Below are 18,034 nucleotides of genomic sequence, written 5' to 3'. Positions count from 1 at the left end.
AAACTGGGCTGTGATTCAGGGAACCCCTGACCTCTGCTAGTGCAGGCTCTGCTGGGTCCACATGAGAATGGACCACGTGAGAATGGCTCTGAGCCCATCCGGCTATTTCACTCTGTAGGACCCAATCACAGGATTTCTGGCTTGGGAGCCTAGCATTTATCTAAGGACATTTCCCCTTTGTCAGTCAGCACAAAGCAAAGGAACCCTGGTCTCTCTTACCATGTTAGCTCTGTTTCCACTTAACTGCCTCTTATTTTTCCCCACCAAAAGGATAATACTTTTGAGTGGATAGAAGGGCAGACTTCCATTTCTGCCAAGATTCCATTTCAGAACAAAGGACATCTCGTACCACCCTAGACAAGGTCTCTAATTTGAAGTGTTCATGAGTCTACTTGTTTTTTATCTATCAGACATGCGTTCCTTATATAGGCCAGCAGCACACTGTTCCCTCTTATCCAGAGAGAGGAAACTTCCCCGAAAGGGCCCTGTTTCTCCTCACACACAATGAGTGAAAAACAGAAGAGACTATTTAGGGTCAGTTGCTAAAGCAGCATTGCCTAGATTCATGGCCAGGCTCTGGCATTTGCATATTATGTGTTCTGGTACCTGCCTCTTCCGTTGCCTCAGTTTCCTCCAATGTGGATGGTAATCATACACAGTGCCTAGGCTATTGTGAAGACTCAATGCATTGACACTTGTAACGGAGATGGAAAGCATTGTTCTTGCTACAGCGACTTGCCATGTCCTCCCTCTCTTCCACATGACATTGGATTTACCCAGCTCTTTTCCCGCTCTTGTATTCAACAGCTGTGAAGTAAGGTCGGGGCCAGAGTTCATCACAAGGTCTTACAGATTCTACAACAATAATACCTTCAAGGCCTACCAGTTTTACTATGGCAGCAACCGCTGTACAAACCCCACCTATACTCTCATCATCCGAGGCAAGATCCGCCTGCGCCAGGCGTCCTGGATCATCCGTGGGGGCACCGAGGCCGACTACCAGCTTCACGGCGTCCAGGTCATCTGCCACACAGAGGCAGTTGCTGAACAGCTCAGCCGACTGGTCAACCGAACTTGCCCAGGCTTCCTGGCTCCCGGTAGTCCCTGGGTGCAGGACGTGGCCTATGACCTGTGGCAGGAGGAGAATAGCCATGAGTGCACCAAGGCTGTGAACTTTGCCATGCACGAGCTGCAGCTCATCCGTGTGGAGAAGCAATATCCCCACCACAGCCTGGACCACCTGGTGGAGGAGCTCTTCCTTGGCGACATCCACACTGACGCTAGCCAGAGGGTGTTCTACCGGCCATCTAGTTACCAGCCTCCCCTGCAGAATGCCAAGGTACTCCCCAGCCGCAGAGCCCTGCAGAGTCTGCCTGCCCTTGGCTAAGTCAAATAAGTGGGCCCCGAGAGATCTCGGGGAACCTGAGGATCTACCCAAGGGCTCTACCTCATGGAAGAGGTGTTTCTGGGAAGTAAAAGGAGAAGTGGAGAAGGTTGGGAGGGGACATGTAGCTGGGGGTTTCAGGGCTGCCACCCATTTGTTTTGTGTTCTGGGGAGTAGTTGTGATGCTCTTCAAAAATAACTCCGATATCTCAGAAACTCCTTACAGCCCAGAGGACAGCATGAGGAACACAGGGGTACCATGACCACTATGCTGGCAAAGACTCCCATCAGACACACCCAATACCGGAGAAGGTGGAAGGAGCAGTGGGAAGGTTACAGTGCCACGCTGTCCCATAGGCCCTTAGGCTTCCCGGTGGTCACTTCCAATTCCTGCTTCCAGGTTGCCAGTGGCCTCCCAAGATGTACTGTCGTGACCCTCTTAGGTTATCGGGTCAGGTGCCTTTGTCATATACTCGGTGAATTTCAGTGCCAATGCTTGAACGAAATCTCTTTCTTCCAGACCTGAAATCTTCCCATTTTATTAAATGAATTGGAAAGCCACTGTGATTAGAAGGGAGACTGAGGGCAGGAAGCAATTTAACCTTGCAATGCTCATTATTTGAGTTATATTCTAGTCATATTTGGAATTCACAAGACATTTCCTCCCCCCAGCTCCGAATCATGTCAGACAATGTTTTGTGGTTCTGGGCTGGGGGTGGGGAGGGCTTGGAGAAAGGGGCAGACAGATTCAGGCCTGGAGGATCAGGGGATCTTCCTTATAGCGTGCACTAGCCATGCTGCTTAGCCTTGGTGGAACATAGCTTAAGACTGGTGGGTCTAAATACAGAGCTCTGGTTTCATCTAGATAATGAAAAAAAATTCATTTTTTAAGGGCTTCTTTATAGTATTCGTCTGTGTTTAGTCATCGCTAATCAGGCCATCTCCGATAATCTTTCTTCTCTGCTGGAAACGGCACCTTTCTTCCATCTGTCACCGCAAAGCTCATGTAATGGAGCATCATTAAATCGTCCTTATTAAAACTATGAAAGTTCAGTCCTGTGTGTAAGATAGTGGCCTCCAGAGGTGCAGGGCTCTCAAGCCCAAGATTCTCTGAGGCCGTGCTGCACTGCTGTGGACAGCCCAGCAGGGTTTCTGCAGCTTTCTTCTCATACAGAGGAGGAGGCAGGCCCACCCTGCTCTGTCTACCCTTAGCGTTCAGAGGCACCCAAGAGGCACGGGAAGCTGTCGCAGTCGAGGAAGGCCTGTTGTCCTCTTACCGTGATGGGCGAGGGGCCTGAAGCTCTGCAGTGTGAGGACACAGGAGGACTACTTGACAGGGTGCTACTGCTGCTGGAGGTGTGGGTCTAGGTCAGGCGTCAGCAGATCTTTTAGAAAAGTGAATAAGAACTGCTGCCTTCCAGTTCTGTTCTGGGTCCTGGCTGACTGGGAGTATCATCTACACTCTGCAGTGAACTTCCCAGATGCTCGCCACCTTGCTTAGAATCAGATTAGAAATGGAGGCAGGGGAGGGGACTTCACGCCTATATGTGAGATATCCTTGGACTAACCGACTCTCCGGTTATCGTGACCTCAGGTGATCTGGGTTGTCCACGAACTCTACCTTAACCAGGAACATGCCCCTGTTCTCTTACTCCAAACCACCATGGCAATGTGCCAGGCTGACAAAGCCATCGTCATCCCCTGCGTCCCTTCCATGGACTTACCAATGAGCAGAAGAACAGCTGTAAGCTTAGTGTGTAGGCTCATGACTAATCCTAGCACTGGAGAGGCCAAGGCAGAATTGCCGAGAGGCATGCCTGGGCTACATAGTGAGATGGTGAGTACCAGGGCCAGCCTAAGCTACAATATAAGACATTGTCTTGAAAACAGATGCCCCGTGCCCCCCCATCTCCCCAAATCTATCCATCAGTCGTCATGGGTAGACTCAGGTCAGGCTGTCTGCCCCTTACCTAACCTTGTGCCACTGTTTGCATGCCCAGGGCCAGGTTCTGTTTCTTTGCCAACATGTGCCTACTTAGGCTCTTTGATGTCTCAAGCGCCTATTAAGTGCCAGAAGGAGATTTTTGTTTGTTTGTTTCCCTGCCCCCTCCCTTCTTACCTGAATTTCTTCCCCACACCCTCTTTGTTGTACTGTCAGGGTGTGGACCCTCTGGGTGAGACCCTTCCCTACTGTCTCCAATCCAGGCTCTTTCCTGAGGGTAGTGCTCCTCCCTGGTCAGAGCCTATCTGGCTTGTGGCTCCTGGGGGGTGGGGAGGAATGTCTTCAGAGCCAATCATCTAGTCCTAGCATGGGATTTCAGGGTGACAGGCATGATGCTGACCTTTTCTAGGGGAGGTTTTTTATTTTTATTTTTTTTAATTTCTAAACAGTTAAAAGATTTTCTTGAACTCTGGCTAAATTGGCAAATGTGGAGTTTGGAAGTGGGAGCCGGTCCTGGTTCACAGCTGTCCCGCTGGCACCAGCTGGGGTCAAATGTTCCTTGCCTCACCCTTGAAGAGCCCCCATGCTTCTTTCCTATACTGTGGAGGAACTGCATTGAGGCCATCCATCCTGTCTCCAGGGCTGGAGAGAGGAGCCCTTCTGGCTGACAGTTCCTGGAGAAATGAAGATTGCTGGCTGGAGAATGCACAAGCGCTGTCTGATGCCTGGCCATGAGGCACATCCTCCTGTCTTCTCCTCCCCTCTCTGATGAGGCGGCTGTGGGAGCATTTATCCAGATTCTCAAGAATCAGATGCTTTTAAACTCCAGGTCCGAGTCCAAGATTCCAAAAGCATGAATGGTGGAAAGAACTCGAGGAAGTGAGGTTTATCTAGAACATACTTCATAAAAGGGATAAGGAAGGGGATAGCTAGCATGCTTAAGGTGATCTCATTTGTATGAGACCCAATACTTGCAGAAAGGGAGGAAAGTAGAGTTTGAGGAGGGGGACCCTAGCAATGAATTCCGAGGAAGGGCAGGGGTGGTTAAGACTGAGGTTTCCTTTAGGTGCTTTCTGTAATTTGGACCATGCTCTTTGCAGAACCTAAACACCATTGCCAAGGAAAACTAAAATTCAAGAAGATGAAAAGCCCTGCTAGGAGTCTGAGGAGTTCGAAGCCAGGGATAAAGCTGGTATCCCACTGGGAGGAAGGTTTAGGTAGGCTTCCCTGGGCTCAGCAAGATCACTGGCTGTGGAACTACTGGCTACCCAGCCAGTGTGGTTGCAAGGCTGTGAAAGGCCACTGGCTCTAGCAGCTGAAAGGGCCCATTCTTCTCTTGTTGTCCCTTGCCTGTGTCTCTTGGCTTTGGTGCATAGTGATGCCCCTCAGGAAGTTGTTAGCTCTGTCCCTAAGACAGCTAGGAGAAAGCGAGTGGACTTGGCCAGTATCTTTCTAGACAGTGGACATGGTGAAGCCCGGTTGCTTGTGCCATGGGACATTCCAGTAACAGGTTGTCTAGGCTGTTTGTGGCTGTCTGGCCCGGGACAGGAAGCAACTGGGAGAGAGTCTCTTCCAAGAGTACACACGCCTATGCAGGGGTCCTGGAATCTCTGGCTTTGAACTCTTTGCCTCCCCCTAATTACTGGTCCATGGAGACCTGGCTGAAAATTAGTTTAATGCTAAATTGAGTTTGAAACCACTAGTCTTAGCCCCTGTGGAAACAGGACACCATGTAAAAATAGAAACTTCAAGTCAACTTGTTTTTCTAGGCTTTATACAGCTTTGCTCTAAGGCTCTGAGTTCTTTGGCAAATATATGCTGTTTGCAGACTCAGGTGTGCGGGGATTTCTTTCAAGAGGAAATTGGCTACTCGTCATTAAGAAAAATCAAAGCGGCCTAAAATAACCCTTAAGAAGATGCTCCGAGTGGGAGTTTAACCCCAGCACAGCACCATCGTTTGCCTTGATTCATCAGAGCTGTGTAGTTGGGATGTATACCCAAATTCATTCATTCAGTGGTTGACTCAAATGGTTATTAAAAGCAAATATTCACCAGGAACCTTAGAAATGGCAAGAGTTTTAAGCAGACAGAATTGATCGTTCTCCAAAATCCTCCAAAGATTCATCCCCTGGGTTGTAAATCAAAAGGCCTGTCTAAAAGCAACCCCCAGGCAGTGTGTATCTGAAATATTCTGACCTAGCAAACTTGCTCCTTCAGCGGCCTGGGCGGGTGAGGTGGGGGCAGCGAGGACAACATCAGCCTTCACAGTACCTGATCCCATAGAGGAAGGGGTCGGGCCTCTGACACACTCTCCAGTTCTACAGAAACCTCCAGGCTGGGACCAGCATCAGTGTGGATTTCAGAGTCTTGCTTGAGTGGTGGTTTTCATTGTCTACAAGGCTTTGGTTCCCACAGACATCAAAAGACAACTCAAGTCCTGTGATGGTGGAGTGTGTGCAAGGAGGCTCTGTAAACATTAAGCCACCCCATTACTTAGACACCTAGAGTGACTGAGACAATGTGAGTCTATGTAAATGACTGTTACACTGTGTCCTTCAGGATACAATGATCAGAAACACTTGCAGATTTAGTACAGGTGCAGTGTTTCTCCCTTGATATTTTGATCTGCAGTTAGACTTGTCCTCAGATAAAAACCCATGGGCAGAGAGGACATGGATGGACTGTGTGTGAAAAGGACAGTGATCTGTGGGACTCCCTGGTATCAGTGCTATGAGACTGCTGGGTAGGACAAGACACTCGGGGAAGGAGCCAGATGCTTGTGGTAAGGACCTGGCGACCTTTGTCTTCTGCTAGAGTGGGAAAAGGATGGGGCTTTGCAGAGGTGATGGAGGATGCATGTGAAAGCGCAAGGCCTGAGGTATGGGGAGTCATGGCCTGAGAGTTTCCCAGGCCGTTCTTAGGTAAGTTTTCCTAAAGAAAATTCTTCCCATTCGTTCCCGGGCCAAGGTTGTCACCGGGCAGCACATGCCGCAGCAGCAGATGCAGACAGGGAGCTGGCAGTTGGGATTTCGTGCTCGGTTGTCAGTGCTGACAACGATGGCTGTGCTGCAGTGCCGCTGCCATGTCCTGATTGCCGACCGATACAGATCTTGTTATTTCTTGACTCCTCCGGAGGATTTTGGCAGACAGGCAGACAGGCAGGGTTGCTTTATTTAAGGAGTTAGCAGGCTAGGAAAGATTTGTTGTCAGGGACAATGCAAGCGGTAAACATTTCATCCCTTAAAAGGCAAAAATACTGAGAGGCCAGAGTGAAACCTCCAAGAAGCAGGAAATTGGCCATTTGAAAAGTATGTCTAAGAAGCTAGAGAGAGGAGGGGGAGCAGGCAACGAAACTTCCTCTGTGGCCGGTGGAGTCACATTTTGAGCCTTTAAGGGCTCAAAATGAAACAGAGGTCATGCATCATCTAAATGTCTTTGCTACATTTATCTATCTATCTATCTATCTATCTATCTATCTATCTATAATCTATTTATTTATTTTGTATGTGCACGAACATAAATTCAGAGAGTGCCAGCGAGTGTCCTTATCTGCTGAGCCATCTCCTTGACTCTGAATCCAGACCCAGTAAGCACTGCAAGATGCTCCTCCCACAGACAGTATCTCTCCCCATGGATAAATGTGACTTTCATTATTGAGCTCCTTGAATATCCTGTGACTGACAGCTTTCCCCTGTCCGTCTTTCTATCAGGAGCCTCATCAAGTCCGGGTGGGTTCCGCTGGGTAACCTAGGAATGTGACAGGAAGCCCTCTGGTCTTGGCCTCAAAGGGCTAATTTGAAAGCCAGGAAGAGTGCTCCTACAAGATGGTCTGCAACAGAAATGCCCAGCACACAGCACATTGCCACTGCAAGCAGAGCTTTCACCTTTGGCTTATGCCAACATTTATTTTCTACTCCCCCCCTTTTAGTAACAGCTGTCCCAATGGGCAACTTGTTATCCTACTGAGGTTTAAATTGCCATTGTAAGCAGAGTGTTCACCATAGGCTTATGGGTTTCTCTATGAGAATCATGAATACTTTTTTTTTTAATCCAATGGAGCAAAGCCCTAGGAAAGGAAGTTTCCATCATCTACTCCCATTTTTTTCCTTGAACAAAACTTTTAGCCAAGAATTGCTGCTTTGAAGGCTTGTGCTTTGTCCGGCCTGCTTCTCTAATTGATCTTTCACAAGATCTTCTCAAGTAATTCCTTCCATTCTGGGAAGTCCATGGAAACAAGTGGGCACTGTCAGCAGATGCTGTTGACCAACTCTCCAGAAATAAATGCTGGCAGGAAACAGGAGAAGCCTGAAGAGCCCCCATCAGTCATCAGCCTCGGAGCCCTTTTCCATGGGGCTGCAGTCCTTGTTGAGGGGACATTTGCTGTTCTCAGAACCTCAGGCCCGAGAGCTGAATAAGACAGAGGTAGCACAAGACCCAGGACCGAATTAGAGGCCCAAGACTGCTTTAGCTTTGTGAGGTCTTTTGGCCAAAGTTATTTTCTCTCTCTGTACCTTGGTTAGGCACATCAGCCAGAAACTGTGCCAACGTTTCATTGGGAGAGTGGAAAGGTATGGATGTGCTTGAAGACCTCAGAATCCCATATTCTTATCCACAGGCTACCGAGCTTGAACCTGCTGCCCAGGAGCAGCGTGCAGACAAGTAGACCAGCAGACCTTGATCCCTGCCAGCATCGCTGTGTACGTGGGAACCGCAAGGTCCTTCCATTTTTAACACGAGTTCTTCCTTTCAGAGAACACTTGTATAGGGCTTATTTCTAGCTCTGACCCTCTTGAGTTAAGTCTGCCTTCCCACCCCTGGTGCAGCTCATGAAACCCAGGGTCATTTACATGCCAGATAAGTACTCTACCTCTCCGAAACACCCCAAGTCTCTAGTTTAGAGCTTTGTATAGTGGGTGTAAAGAATAGCAACAAAGAAACACCTCCTCGCTCCTCTGATTTGAACCTTCAAATCGTGCATACACAGAAACCCTGACTGTAAAGAGCTTTTTCCAACATGGAGGAAAATGGAGTGTTATAGGGCCAAGTAAGTGAGCCTAGGGAAGGGCATTTCTCAAGCGGGAATCTTGTATCCAAATGTTTTATTTTGTAATAAAACTAACTTCATAAAACTAACTTCATCAAAAGCTATCTGATAGTTCAAATCATCTTTCATGTGAAAGATCTCTGTCTGCAGTTCTCATTTGCTAATCTGTAAACGCTCTCTCGAAACCACCCCAGAAAAGGAGCTGTAGAGCAATACAACATGCAGGCTTTGTTCCTTGCTTCTGTGAAATTATTGCTATAGGTCCCTTTAATTATTTTTATTCATGCTAAAGAGTATAAGAATTTAAGAAAACAATCTTTAAAACTTGATTCGCACACAGGAGTGCATGTGCCCATGACTAAAACTGTCACCTGTTGACCTCATCCACTGAGGCCAAAAACATTGCTTCTCTGCTTATGACATCTTTGGTTGTTTAATGATAACTGCAAAATGGCTTCCAAGAGGATGGGGGGGTGAGCAAAACAAACCACCTTCCTCTAAAGAATTTGTGCAAATGACAAGATATGCTATTTATCAAATTGTTAAGGAAGTATAAATTTAAACCACAATAGGATACCAAGTTGCCCCCTAGGACAGCTGCACCAAAGCGGGGGGTGGGGGGGAGTAGAAAATAATTGTTGGCAAGGATGTGGGGGAACTGGCACTCTTATGGTTTGCTGATAGAAATGTCAAATGGTGTGACACGGGCTTCTCCTTCAAAAGAGTAAACATCAGCCTACTGGCTATTTTACATCTGAGTGTATACTCAAAATGATTGAAAGAGAAATTCTAGGACATAGCCGTGCAGCCATGTTCATGGCATTATTTACAGCAGTGAAAAGATAAAAGCAGTCCAAATGTCTACAAACAGAGTAATTAACAAGCAAAATATGTCTCTGTGTGAAATAACCAGGCCTTAAAATGGAAGGACTCCTGCTACAACAGGAGTGAACCTAGAATACATTTGCTAATGGCATTGGCCAGTCACAAAATGGCAAATACTGTGTGAGTGTCCTTAGAGGAGGTCCTTATTCATCTCCTTATAGGATATCCTTAGTCACATTAAATGACAAAAAGTAGAAGGGTGGTTGCCAGGGGCTACAAAAGGAAGGGAAGATGAGAAGGTTCTATAGATAGACCATGCTGATGGCTGCCTAACCATGGGACTATACGTAATGCCACAGAACTGTGTATTTACAAAGTACTAGGATGATGAGTTTTACACCCTTTTTTAGAGTTTTGTAATACTAGTGCTCAGGAGCCAGGTTCCCCCTGCTCATATGAACCCAAATCTCACAGGCCCCCTGGTTCAAACATGCCCAGCCCGCTTATTTCTTCTGCCCAGGTACAAACCTTTCTCTGAAGGGCACCATTCATCTGGCAGAACCACCAGCCAGAAGAATTCTCTTGGAGCCCAAGACTCCTGCCTGCTATTTTTAAAAGAAGTACTATTCGAAAGAACCCCCAACATAACACTCATGGTGCCATTGTGGAGCAGCCTGGGTGACAGCTGGGCCTTCCCTCAACCCAGCCTTTCCCTGTTGAACTGAAGAGCATTCATCGTCAATGTTCTGCCATCAGCACTGAGCTTTCCCCGAGCTAGTACTGGTGCAGAAGGGGAAAAAAAAACTCTTTTTCAGGGATTGAGACCTAACTTCCTAGAAAGGCCAGAAGTGAGGGAGGCACAGTGGATGTTGCTAAACTCTTATTAGATACAGGAGATCAGGTTGTGGAGAGTGGGATGGAGAAGAAGTCGAGGTAGGAATGGTTGAAAGTAAGTGATTGAGCCCACAGAACTTTGGAAGCCCTTTGGAGACTCAGGTGCAGTAGGGGGCAAGTATCTTGGCTGTGCAAATCCCAGCAGGGAGGGGAACTGGCTCTGTGTTGACCAGTGGGGACCCTGTGGGTCCATATTTCTGACCCTGACTGAACATCAGTTTCTGATGTTTCTTCTTTCTGGAATGTGGTAAGCCACCTGCAGGAGGTTCAGACTGTCACAGCTGGCCAGGGCCTCAGTGTCATTGTGAATAGGTTTCATGCTGATTGTGGTGAGATTCTGACGTACTCTGCTTTTGGCGGGAGCCCGGAGTGTATATGTTCTAGACTTCCACTGAACTTCCCATCCTGACCTTTAAATATCTGGACAACTCATGTAGGGCAAAAGCTCTGGAATCTTCACTTCCTGGCAGCTTACTGAGAGGACATAGCATGTCAGCGCTCAGGACCCGAGTTCTCTTTTAATCCACTTTGTACTTCCCTCCCTACTGTGAACCCACAGGACTGTGACCCATGTGGTCAAAAGGCCGTTGCTCTGGTCTGCCCAAGTGGGGGCACTGGGTGGGAACCACCTTGATCTGCCATTTCTCTCCTGCGGCGGTTATGCAGGCTATGTACAATAGCCGCCATTGTGTAAGTGAGGAAGTTGAAGTAGAGAGAGACGAATAACTCTGCTATGGCCACCAGCTGTGAGGCAGGCAGTGGGGCTGGCTCAGGCCTTCAGGATCTGGTCAGGAACACCCTCATCTGCTCTCATTCAGCTCTGGTTTCGATGGTCTGTTATCTTTCATTGGTACTTGTTATCTTTCCGGGTCCTATCTCCCTGTGGTCTGCTGATAACAGGCTGGAGCACGGTTTATATTTTTTTTCCATGTGCCTCAAAGTCCTCTGCAGGAAACCTCGGGCCAGCAAATGCACCTGGACCGTGCAGCGGGGAAGCTTCGCCTCCCCCTTCGCTCTAACCCCACACTCTAAGCTATCCTACCATCTGCAAACCTCGCACCACGGGCACAGAGGAAGTGTTCCCTGCTAAACACATTCAATGAGTGAAAAGGGTCAAGTCAGTACAGAGCTCCCCCCTCATGGGGGAGTGGGAGAGGCAGGTGGCAGCCACCTGCCCTCCCACCTCTACCACAGCCTGCCAGGAAGGCAAGCTTGTCACCATTGCCAAGTCACATGCATGAGACCTACCAGCCTACCTTGGTGAAGGAGGTAAAATGATGACTTCAGGGAAAATGCTGAGAATCTTGGGCCCCAGGCACACACAGACAGGCTGTACACATGCCCAGAGGTCACCCCATTCCCTTCTGTCTGCCCCCTCTTCCTTCGTTCACTTTGTCAAGGGGACACCGTGACTCCTCTCATCTGTATTCACAGGTCTGTGTTTTCCTTCGAGTGTTTTGCAGCCTCTTCCTTTAAATGTTTAATTGTGCTGAAATACAGCCACAAATCTGTCTCATGGGTACCCATTTTAAGGGTACAGCTAAGTGGCGTGAGTCACATTGATAATGTTGAACAGCCTTCACCACTGTTCATATCTGGAACTCTCTCACCTTATAAAACTGAAGTTCTGCCCATTATACCTGGGCCCTCTGTCCCTACCTCCCTTCTCACCCCTCAAAGTCACCCTCCTGCCTCCTATCTCTGGATTTCACTACTCCGTGTCTCTCAAATGAATGGAATGTCTTCATGACTGGCTTATTTCATTTAGCACAGTGTCCGCATGGTTCGCTGTGAAGAGCATCCTCCCTGTTAAAGCCGAGGTCTCTGCCATCATCTACGCAGAGCAGTGTGTGCTTCACCATTCATTTATGACTGTGCAGTTGGAGGCCTTTCCTTCTGGCTAGTGTGGGTCAGTGCCCCTGCTTTGAATTCTTCTGCACATGTATTTGGGGGGGGGGTGTAATAGCTGTATCATATAGTAATTCTATGTTTAAGCTTTTGAGAAACCATCCCACTCTTGTCTACAAAGGCTGTATCATTTTACATCCCTACAAACAGGACCGAAGAACTGGGATTTCTCCACATCCTCATCCACACATATCCACTGGGTTTGTGATGGTCTGAAACCTCACAGGACTCTAAAGAGCCCACACCATAGCTGATATTAAGGCATATACCATGCTCTTTTCTCTAGGCATCAGAGCCTGGTTCCATTTGTTTTGGGGTTTTCGATTAAGTGATGCTGCTCCGAGTGCCCAGTCCTAACTGTGGTGAACCTCCCCCCACCCCCATTTTCAGGGCGACACATGCACACCGAGCTCACAGGAAGACCAGTGTCTCTAAATGTCTTTGTTTCTTTGCTTCAGAACCACAACCATGCGTGCATAGCCTGCCGGATCATTTACCGCTCCGATGAACATCACCCTCCCATCCTGCCCCCTAAAGCTGACCTGACCATTGGCCTTCACGGAGAATGGGTGAGCCAGCGCTGTGAGGTGCGCCCCGAAGTCCTCTTCCTCACCCGCCACTTTATCTTCCATGACAACAATAACACCTGGGAAGGCCATTACTACCACTACTCAGATCCTGTCTGCAAGCACCCCACGTTCACCATCTACGCTCGAGGCCGCTACAGCCGAGGCGTGCTCTCATCCAGGGTCATGGGTGGCACAGAGTTTGTCTTCAAAGGTAAGCCCGCTGCCTCGCTTCTCCCAGCTCAGGTCAGGAGCAGCTCTGGGACATTTCTGTTAGGGCAGAATCTAAGAGAAAGGGTATCTTTGCTGCTTGAGATGCTGGGGATGAAATTAGAGCCATGCTTGCCTCAAAGGACACTTGGAAATACCATTTGAGCTCCTTCCTGCTCCGAGCAGGCTAGTACCAGGCCCTCACGTGACACTCAGGTACAAGGGGACCCAAACCATTACATGGGCCACTGTAATCTGAGAGTCAAAAATGCTGTGCAGTGAAATCTCGCGGCCTCTTTGGTAGCATTAGGCCTGTTTGCCTGCTGGGTGTGCTTCCTAAATGAGGAGGTGTCGAGCTTGCAATAGCAAATGTCCAGCTTAGTTGCACGGTTGTCCAATTAGTGTGAGATGTCTATGTTGCCCTAGGGAAGCCTTGAGCATGGACACCCTCCTTTGATGGGGAAACTGCTTTTGCACAGGGCCCTTGTGGTAAACTTAATCAAGAAAAATCCGTCTGCTTACCCCAAAGCCCACTGAACTTATATGCAAAGTGTAGTCCCTTAGGAGGACCCCAAGGGTCCATAGGGTTAGGGCTTCTCTTTATTTCCTCATATTTTTGTTGTTGGAAGCCTAACTGCATTTATATCCCCAGCTGATGGGCTGTGTTATAATCTGTGAAAATGCTAATTCAGATATGTGTTTGCTGTGAAACCTTTCAGGTACTTTAAAAAAATTTTTCATAAAAATAAAATTTGGATGCAGCTGGGATACGAAGTTAATAAACTGTAACTAATATTAAAAAAGTAAAAAAAGAACAAAAAAAGTAAAAAAAAAAATAAGTAAATAAGATAAAGTTTGAATTTCGCTGAGTACTTTTTTTTTACATTCTAAGCAATCATTTGTCCCAAAGAGCACTTTTGACTTTTGAGGTATGCTGGGATAGTTTTATTTCACACTGACATGTGTGATCCGCTCCAAACTGGGCTCAGCATTTAAACCAAATGTCATCCGTGTTTTCTGGCCACACCCATAGTATACTGTCATCCCTTTGCGTTCATGGAGAATTAATTCCAGGACTCCCTGAAGATACCAAAATTCAGAGTGGTGTGAAATGAATGCACTTGCACAAAACACATACATATTCTCCTTGTTCTTTGCACCATTTCTGTATTATTTCTGATGCCTGGTATAGCAGTAGGCTACACTGCTGGCCACAGAGCGAATGATATTGTAAGCTGGCTGGCTGTATTTGGGATGACCGCCATTGAAATCAGGATAAGGAACTTAGCACCGGAGCTTGCTTTTCTTATGACTGTGGTCAGCTGGCCAAGTGATCTGATTGTGTTTTTAAAAGGGCGGGGAACACCAGCCCATCCACAAAAACTTCAACCCAAAATTTACCCTGCCTCCGAGATGCGCAGGAATAAAGATAGAGCAGAGACTGAGGGAATGCCCAACCAATGCCTGGCCCATTCTAAGAACCACGCTATCAGAGAGTGACACTATAACCCTGACACTATAAATTATATACTCGGCTAAGCTTGCAGACAGGAGCCTGTCAGAGTTGTCTTCTGAGAGGCTCTCCCAGCAGTGCCTCAAAACAGATGGTGAGACTCACAGCCAAACATTGGGTGATATGTAGGGAGTGTTGGGGAACAGTGGGGGGAAAGAGAAAAGGACCTGGAGGTGGCAGGAGCTCCACAAGAAAAACAACAGAGCCAGCTACCCAGGGCCCAGAGGAGTTTGCTGAGACTGAAGCATCAACCAAGGACCATGCATAAACTGGGCTTAGACCCCCTACAAAGATGTAGCAGACAGGCAGCTTAGGTTTCAAGTGGGTATTCTAGTAAGGGAAGGAGATACTGCATAGAACATGGACTCATTTGCCAGCTTTTAGATCACTGTCCCCTGGCAGGACAGCCTTGACAGGCCACAGGGGAAGAGGACATGCTCAGTCCTGATGCAACTTGATGAGCTGGGGTTCATGGGAAAAGGAGCTCCCCTTCTCTAAGGAAAAGGGGGGAAGGGGAAAAAGGGTGGGATGGGAAGGCAAGAATAGAAGGGGCTATAAGGATGTAAAGTGAATAAAATAAGTAAATGAAAGAGAGAGAGAGAACTGTTGAAACAGGGTCCTGAGCATTTGCTGGAAGTGTATGCCTCCGAAGTTGTCTCCCTGGAGTCATGGCTATCTCTCTTTTCCACAGTGAATCACATGAAGGTCACTCCCATGGATGCAGCCACAGCCTCCCTCCTCAATGTCTTCAGTGGGAATGAGTGTGGGGCTGAGGGCTCCTGGCAGGTGGGTGTCCAACAGGACGTCACACACACCAATGGCTGCGTGGCTCTGGGCATCAAACTACCTCACACAGAATATGAGATCTTCAAAATGGAGCAAGACGCCCGGGGCCGCTACCTGCTGTTCAATGGCCAGAGGCCCAGCGATGGCTCCAGCCCAGACAGACCTGAGAAGAGGGCGACATCCTACCAGATGCCCTTGGTCCAGTGTGCCTCTTCTTCACCAAGAGCTGAAGACTTGCTGGAAGAGAGTAGAGCCCATCTGTATGGCAGGGCGGCTGGGAGGACAGCTGGGTCCCTGTTGCTTCCTGCTTTTGTCTGCCTATGGACTCTACCACATTGGCGCATCCTCAGATAAAAGACATTTCCCAATCCGAGACTCTACCATTTGTGACTTTTCTTCACAAGGAGAAAGGACGTTGACTCTTTTGATGCACTTGAATGCCTGAGATCTGCCATTGCCTCTCCCCTCTCCCCTCTTCCAGCCTGTGAGTCATGAGCAGTGTGTCTGAAGTTTCAGCTTTGAATTTCTTCCAGCCCGATCCCTGGCCTGAGAACTTCATAGCGGTGATTGCACTTTAAGTCTGCAGAGAGTTGGAGCTAGTGTGCTTAGCCGTGGCAGCAAGGGCGGCAGCTGCGTTCCTATCTCTGTCCTCCCACTCTATCTGTGTTTCTGAGCTGAGCTTAATGACACGAACGACAAGCTGCAGCTTTTCCTCTGCCATCGCATCTCTTTGTTTCTCCGAAACCCTTCCATATTCCAGGTTTTCTACACTGGAACCCAGTGCAGAGTTGGCTTGGGGCTGCCAGCAAGATCCTGTGTGTTAATGCAGAAAAGATGCAGGTGTTGATGTGTGCATAGAAGATGCAGGGTTCCGTTCAATCATCCTTCCAGCCTTCATGCCAGTCAACACTTTGAGAAATTTTGAGTAGAGAGGCGTCTGCGGAGCTTCAAAGTCATTTAAGCTGTGTTAACTAGCACTGGTTTTCACTTGTTGAGAACAGACATGTGCTACACACTTGGTTTGGTGGCTTCAGAGGAGACTGGTCCAGTTGGGAAATTTACAACAGCCTGCTAGTGCAGGAAGTTAGGAGCAGCAGTAGTGCAGAGGCTAGCTACAGTGTATTAGGTGCCACGTGAGGGATTAGGCAATCTGTGGCCGTTTTCTCCGAGGGAGGCCCCCTGTGTCCCAGCTCACACTCTGGTTGGGGTGTGCAGAAGAAGCCCACCTCCAAGCCCGGCACGTTCTGACACGCATGCAGAGCCAGAGCTTCCATGCTCCATGAGCTTTCTGATGAAAGCCACCTCTGCGTGCTCCATGGAGGCTTTATGAGAAGTCATCCTGTTTTAGGGGTTACGGGCTTGACTCCGCTTCCTCTCTGCCCCAGCTGTGAGTTCTAGAGCCATCCCATTCAGGGTTAGCTGCTTCTCGGTCGTTAGAAAAGAGGAAGGGATGGCTGCTTCTGTGTCACTGCAGCTGGTGCTGGAGACACCAGGTGCTGTTGCTCCCAGAGACCCATGCAGGCAGGTGGTGAGAAACAGGGAACCCAGATGTGTCTGCAAGCAGACAAGGAGGCCACAATCCAGGAGAGGAGCCAGTCGTGTGTTTAAGAATTGGCTTTATGGAGCAGCAGCGTCCAGTGTGATGTTAAATTATAACGATGGCATGGAGTACTAGAGTGCTTTATATTCAGATTATATTTTAAGTCATGGTGCATACTTGAGGGGGTTTATTCAAAACAAAAATACTAACTTAATGTCTACTAAGTTTAATAAACGGAGAATTTGGAAGTAATCTCATGAGCTAAGTCTTATTTGTCATTTTAATTAATATGGACACTGTCTTCAAAGTGTAAACCTACACTGACTCATCTCAGTGATGACCAGGACTTGGGGTTAGTGCCACTCAGTTCACTGCAACCCAATTAGACTCATCTATTTCTACTTTTTTTTGTTGTTTTGTTTTGATTTTGGAGATGGGGTTTTTCTGTGTAGCCTTGGCTGTTCTGGACCTGGCTGGCCCCGAACTCACAGAGATCCTCCTGCCTCTGCTTCACTGAGTGCTGGGATCACAGGCATGCACCCAGCTTATTTCTACCTTTTAACAATATGCTGCCTATACCCCCCAAAATGAATAGAGATTAACACATACATCGTGTATGCATGATGTGCCTATGCAGATTAAAGTGTGTCACCGAGTTTCCTGTGCGCATCCATCTCAGTTTGGTTATATCATGTTCATGTTGGTAGGCTCTCTAGTCTGAGGTCCCTCGTGTGAGCCATGGTGATCTTGGATTTTATGTGGTTTCCAGTGACCCTGAATCCACAATGGATATCTAGGTCATACAGGCTTGAGGGTCAGAAATGACAAGTCAATATTGAGACTCTTCCTTCCCTCCCTTCCTTCCTTCCTTCCTTCCTTCCTTCCTTCCTTCCTTCCTTCCTTCCTTCCTCCCTTCCTTCTTTTTTAGATTTACTTTGTTAGGTTTTCTTTTTATTGTTAGTTTTTAAATTTGTTTTTGTTTTAGTTTTTGGTTTTTCAAGATAGGGCATCTCTTTGTAGCCTTGTCTCTCCTGGACTCCCTTTGTAGACCATGCTGGTCTCAAACTCACAGAGATCCTCCTGCCTCTGCCTCTCTGAGTGCTGGGATTATAGACATGAGCCATCTCACCTGGCTGATTCACCTCATTTTAATTAACGTGTATGTGGTGGAGCAGGTAGGTGTATGCACATATATGTACAGGTGCCTCAGAATTCAGAGCGATCCCCTGGAGCTAGAATTACAGGTGGCTGTAAGCCACCCAGTGTGATGGAAAAGAACCAAGGAACCAAACTCTGCCCCTCTGCATGGGGACTACACAGTTTTATCCTCCATCTCCCGCTTACTCCTAACACAGTATCTTACTTGAATGCATGATCATTCTGTCTCCACCTCCTAAGTGCTGGGATAGATAGGCTAGTTCT

The 18,034-nt window shown here is 47.9% G+C and overlaps 1 protein-coding gene across 1 annotated transcript in view; it reads left to right on the top strand.

Moving 5' to 3' along the window:
- Apcdd1 (APC down-regulated 1) overlaps nucleotides 1-16,864 on the top strand; it is a 30,851-nt gene extending 13,987 nt beyond the window's left edge. The window contains exons 3-5 of the mRNA XM_021649246.2: nucleotides 808-1,339; nucleotides 12,456-12,777; nucleotides 14,978-16,864. Coding sequence (XP_021504921.1) covers nucleotides 808-1,339; nucleotides 12,456-12,777; nucleotides 14,978-15,426 — 1,303 coding nt within the window. The 3' untranslated portion in view covers nucleotides 15,427-16,864. The remainder of the gene's footprint in view (nucleotides 1-807; nucleotides 1,340-12,455; nucleotides 12,778-14,977) is intronic.
- Nucleotides 16,865-18,034: the final 1,170 nt, after the last annotated feature.

Source organism: Meriones unguiculatus, chromosome 2 (assembly GCF_030254825.1).
Source record: "Meriones unguiculatus strain TT.TT164.6M chromosome 2, Bangor_MerUng_6.1, whole genome shotgun sequence".
Lineage (NCBI taxonomy): Eukaryota > Metazoa > Chordata > Mammalia > Rodentia > Muridae > Meriones > Meriones unguiculatus.
This window is presented reverse-complemented; position numbering and strand designations above follow the sequence as displayed.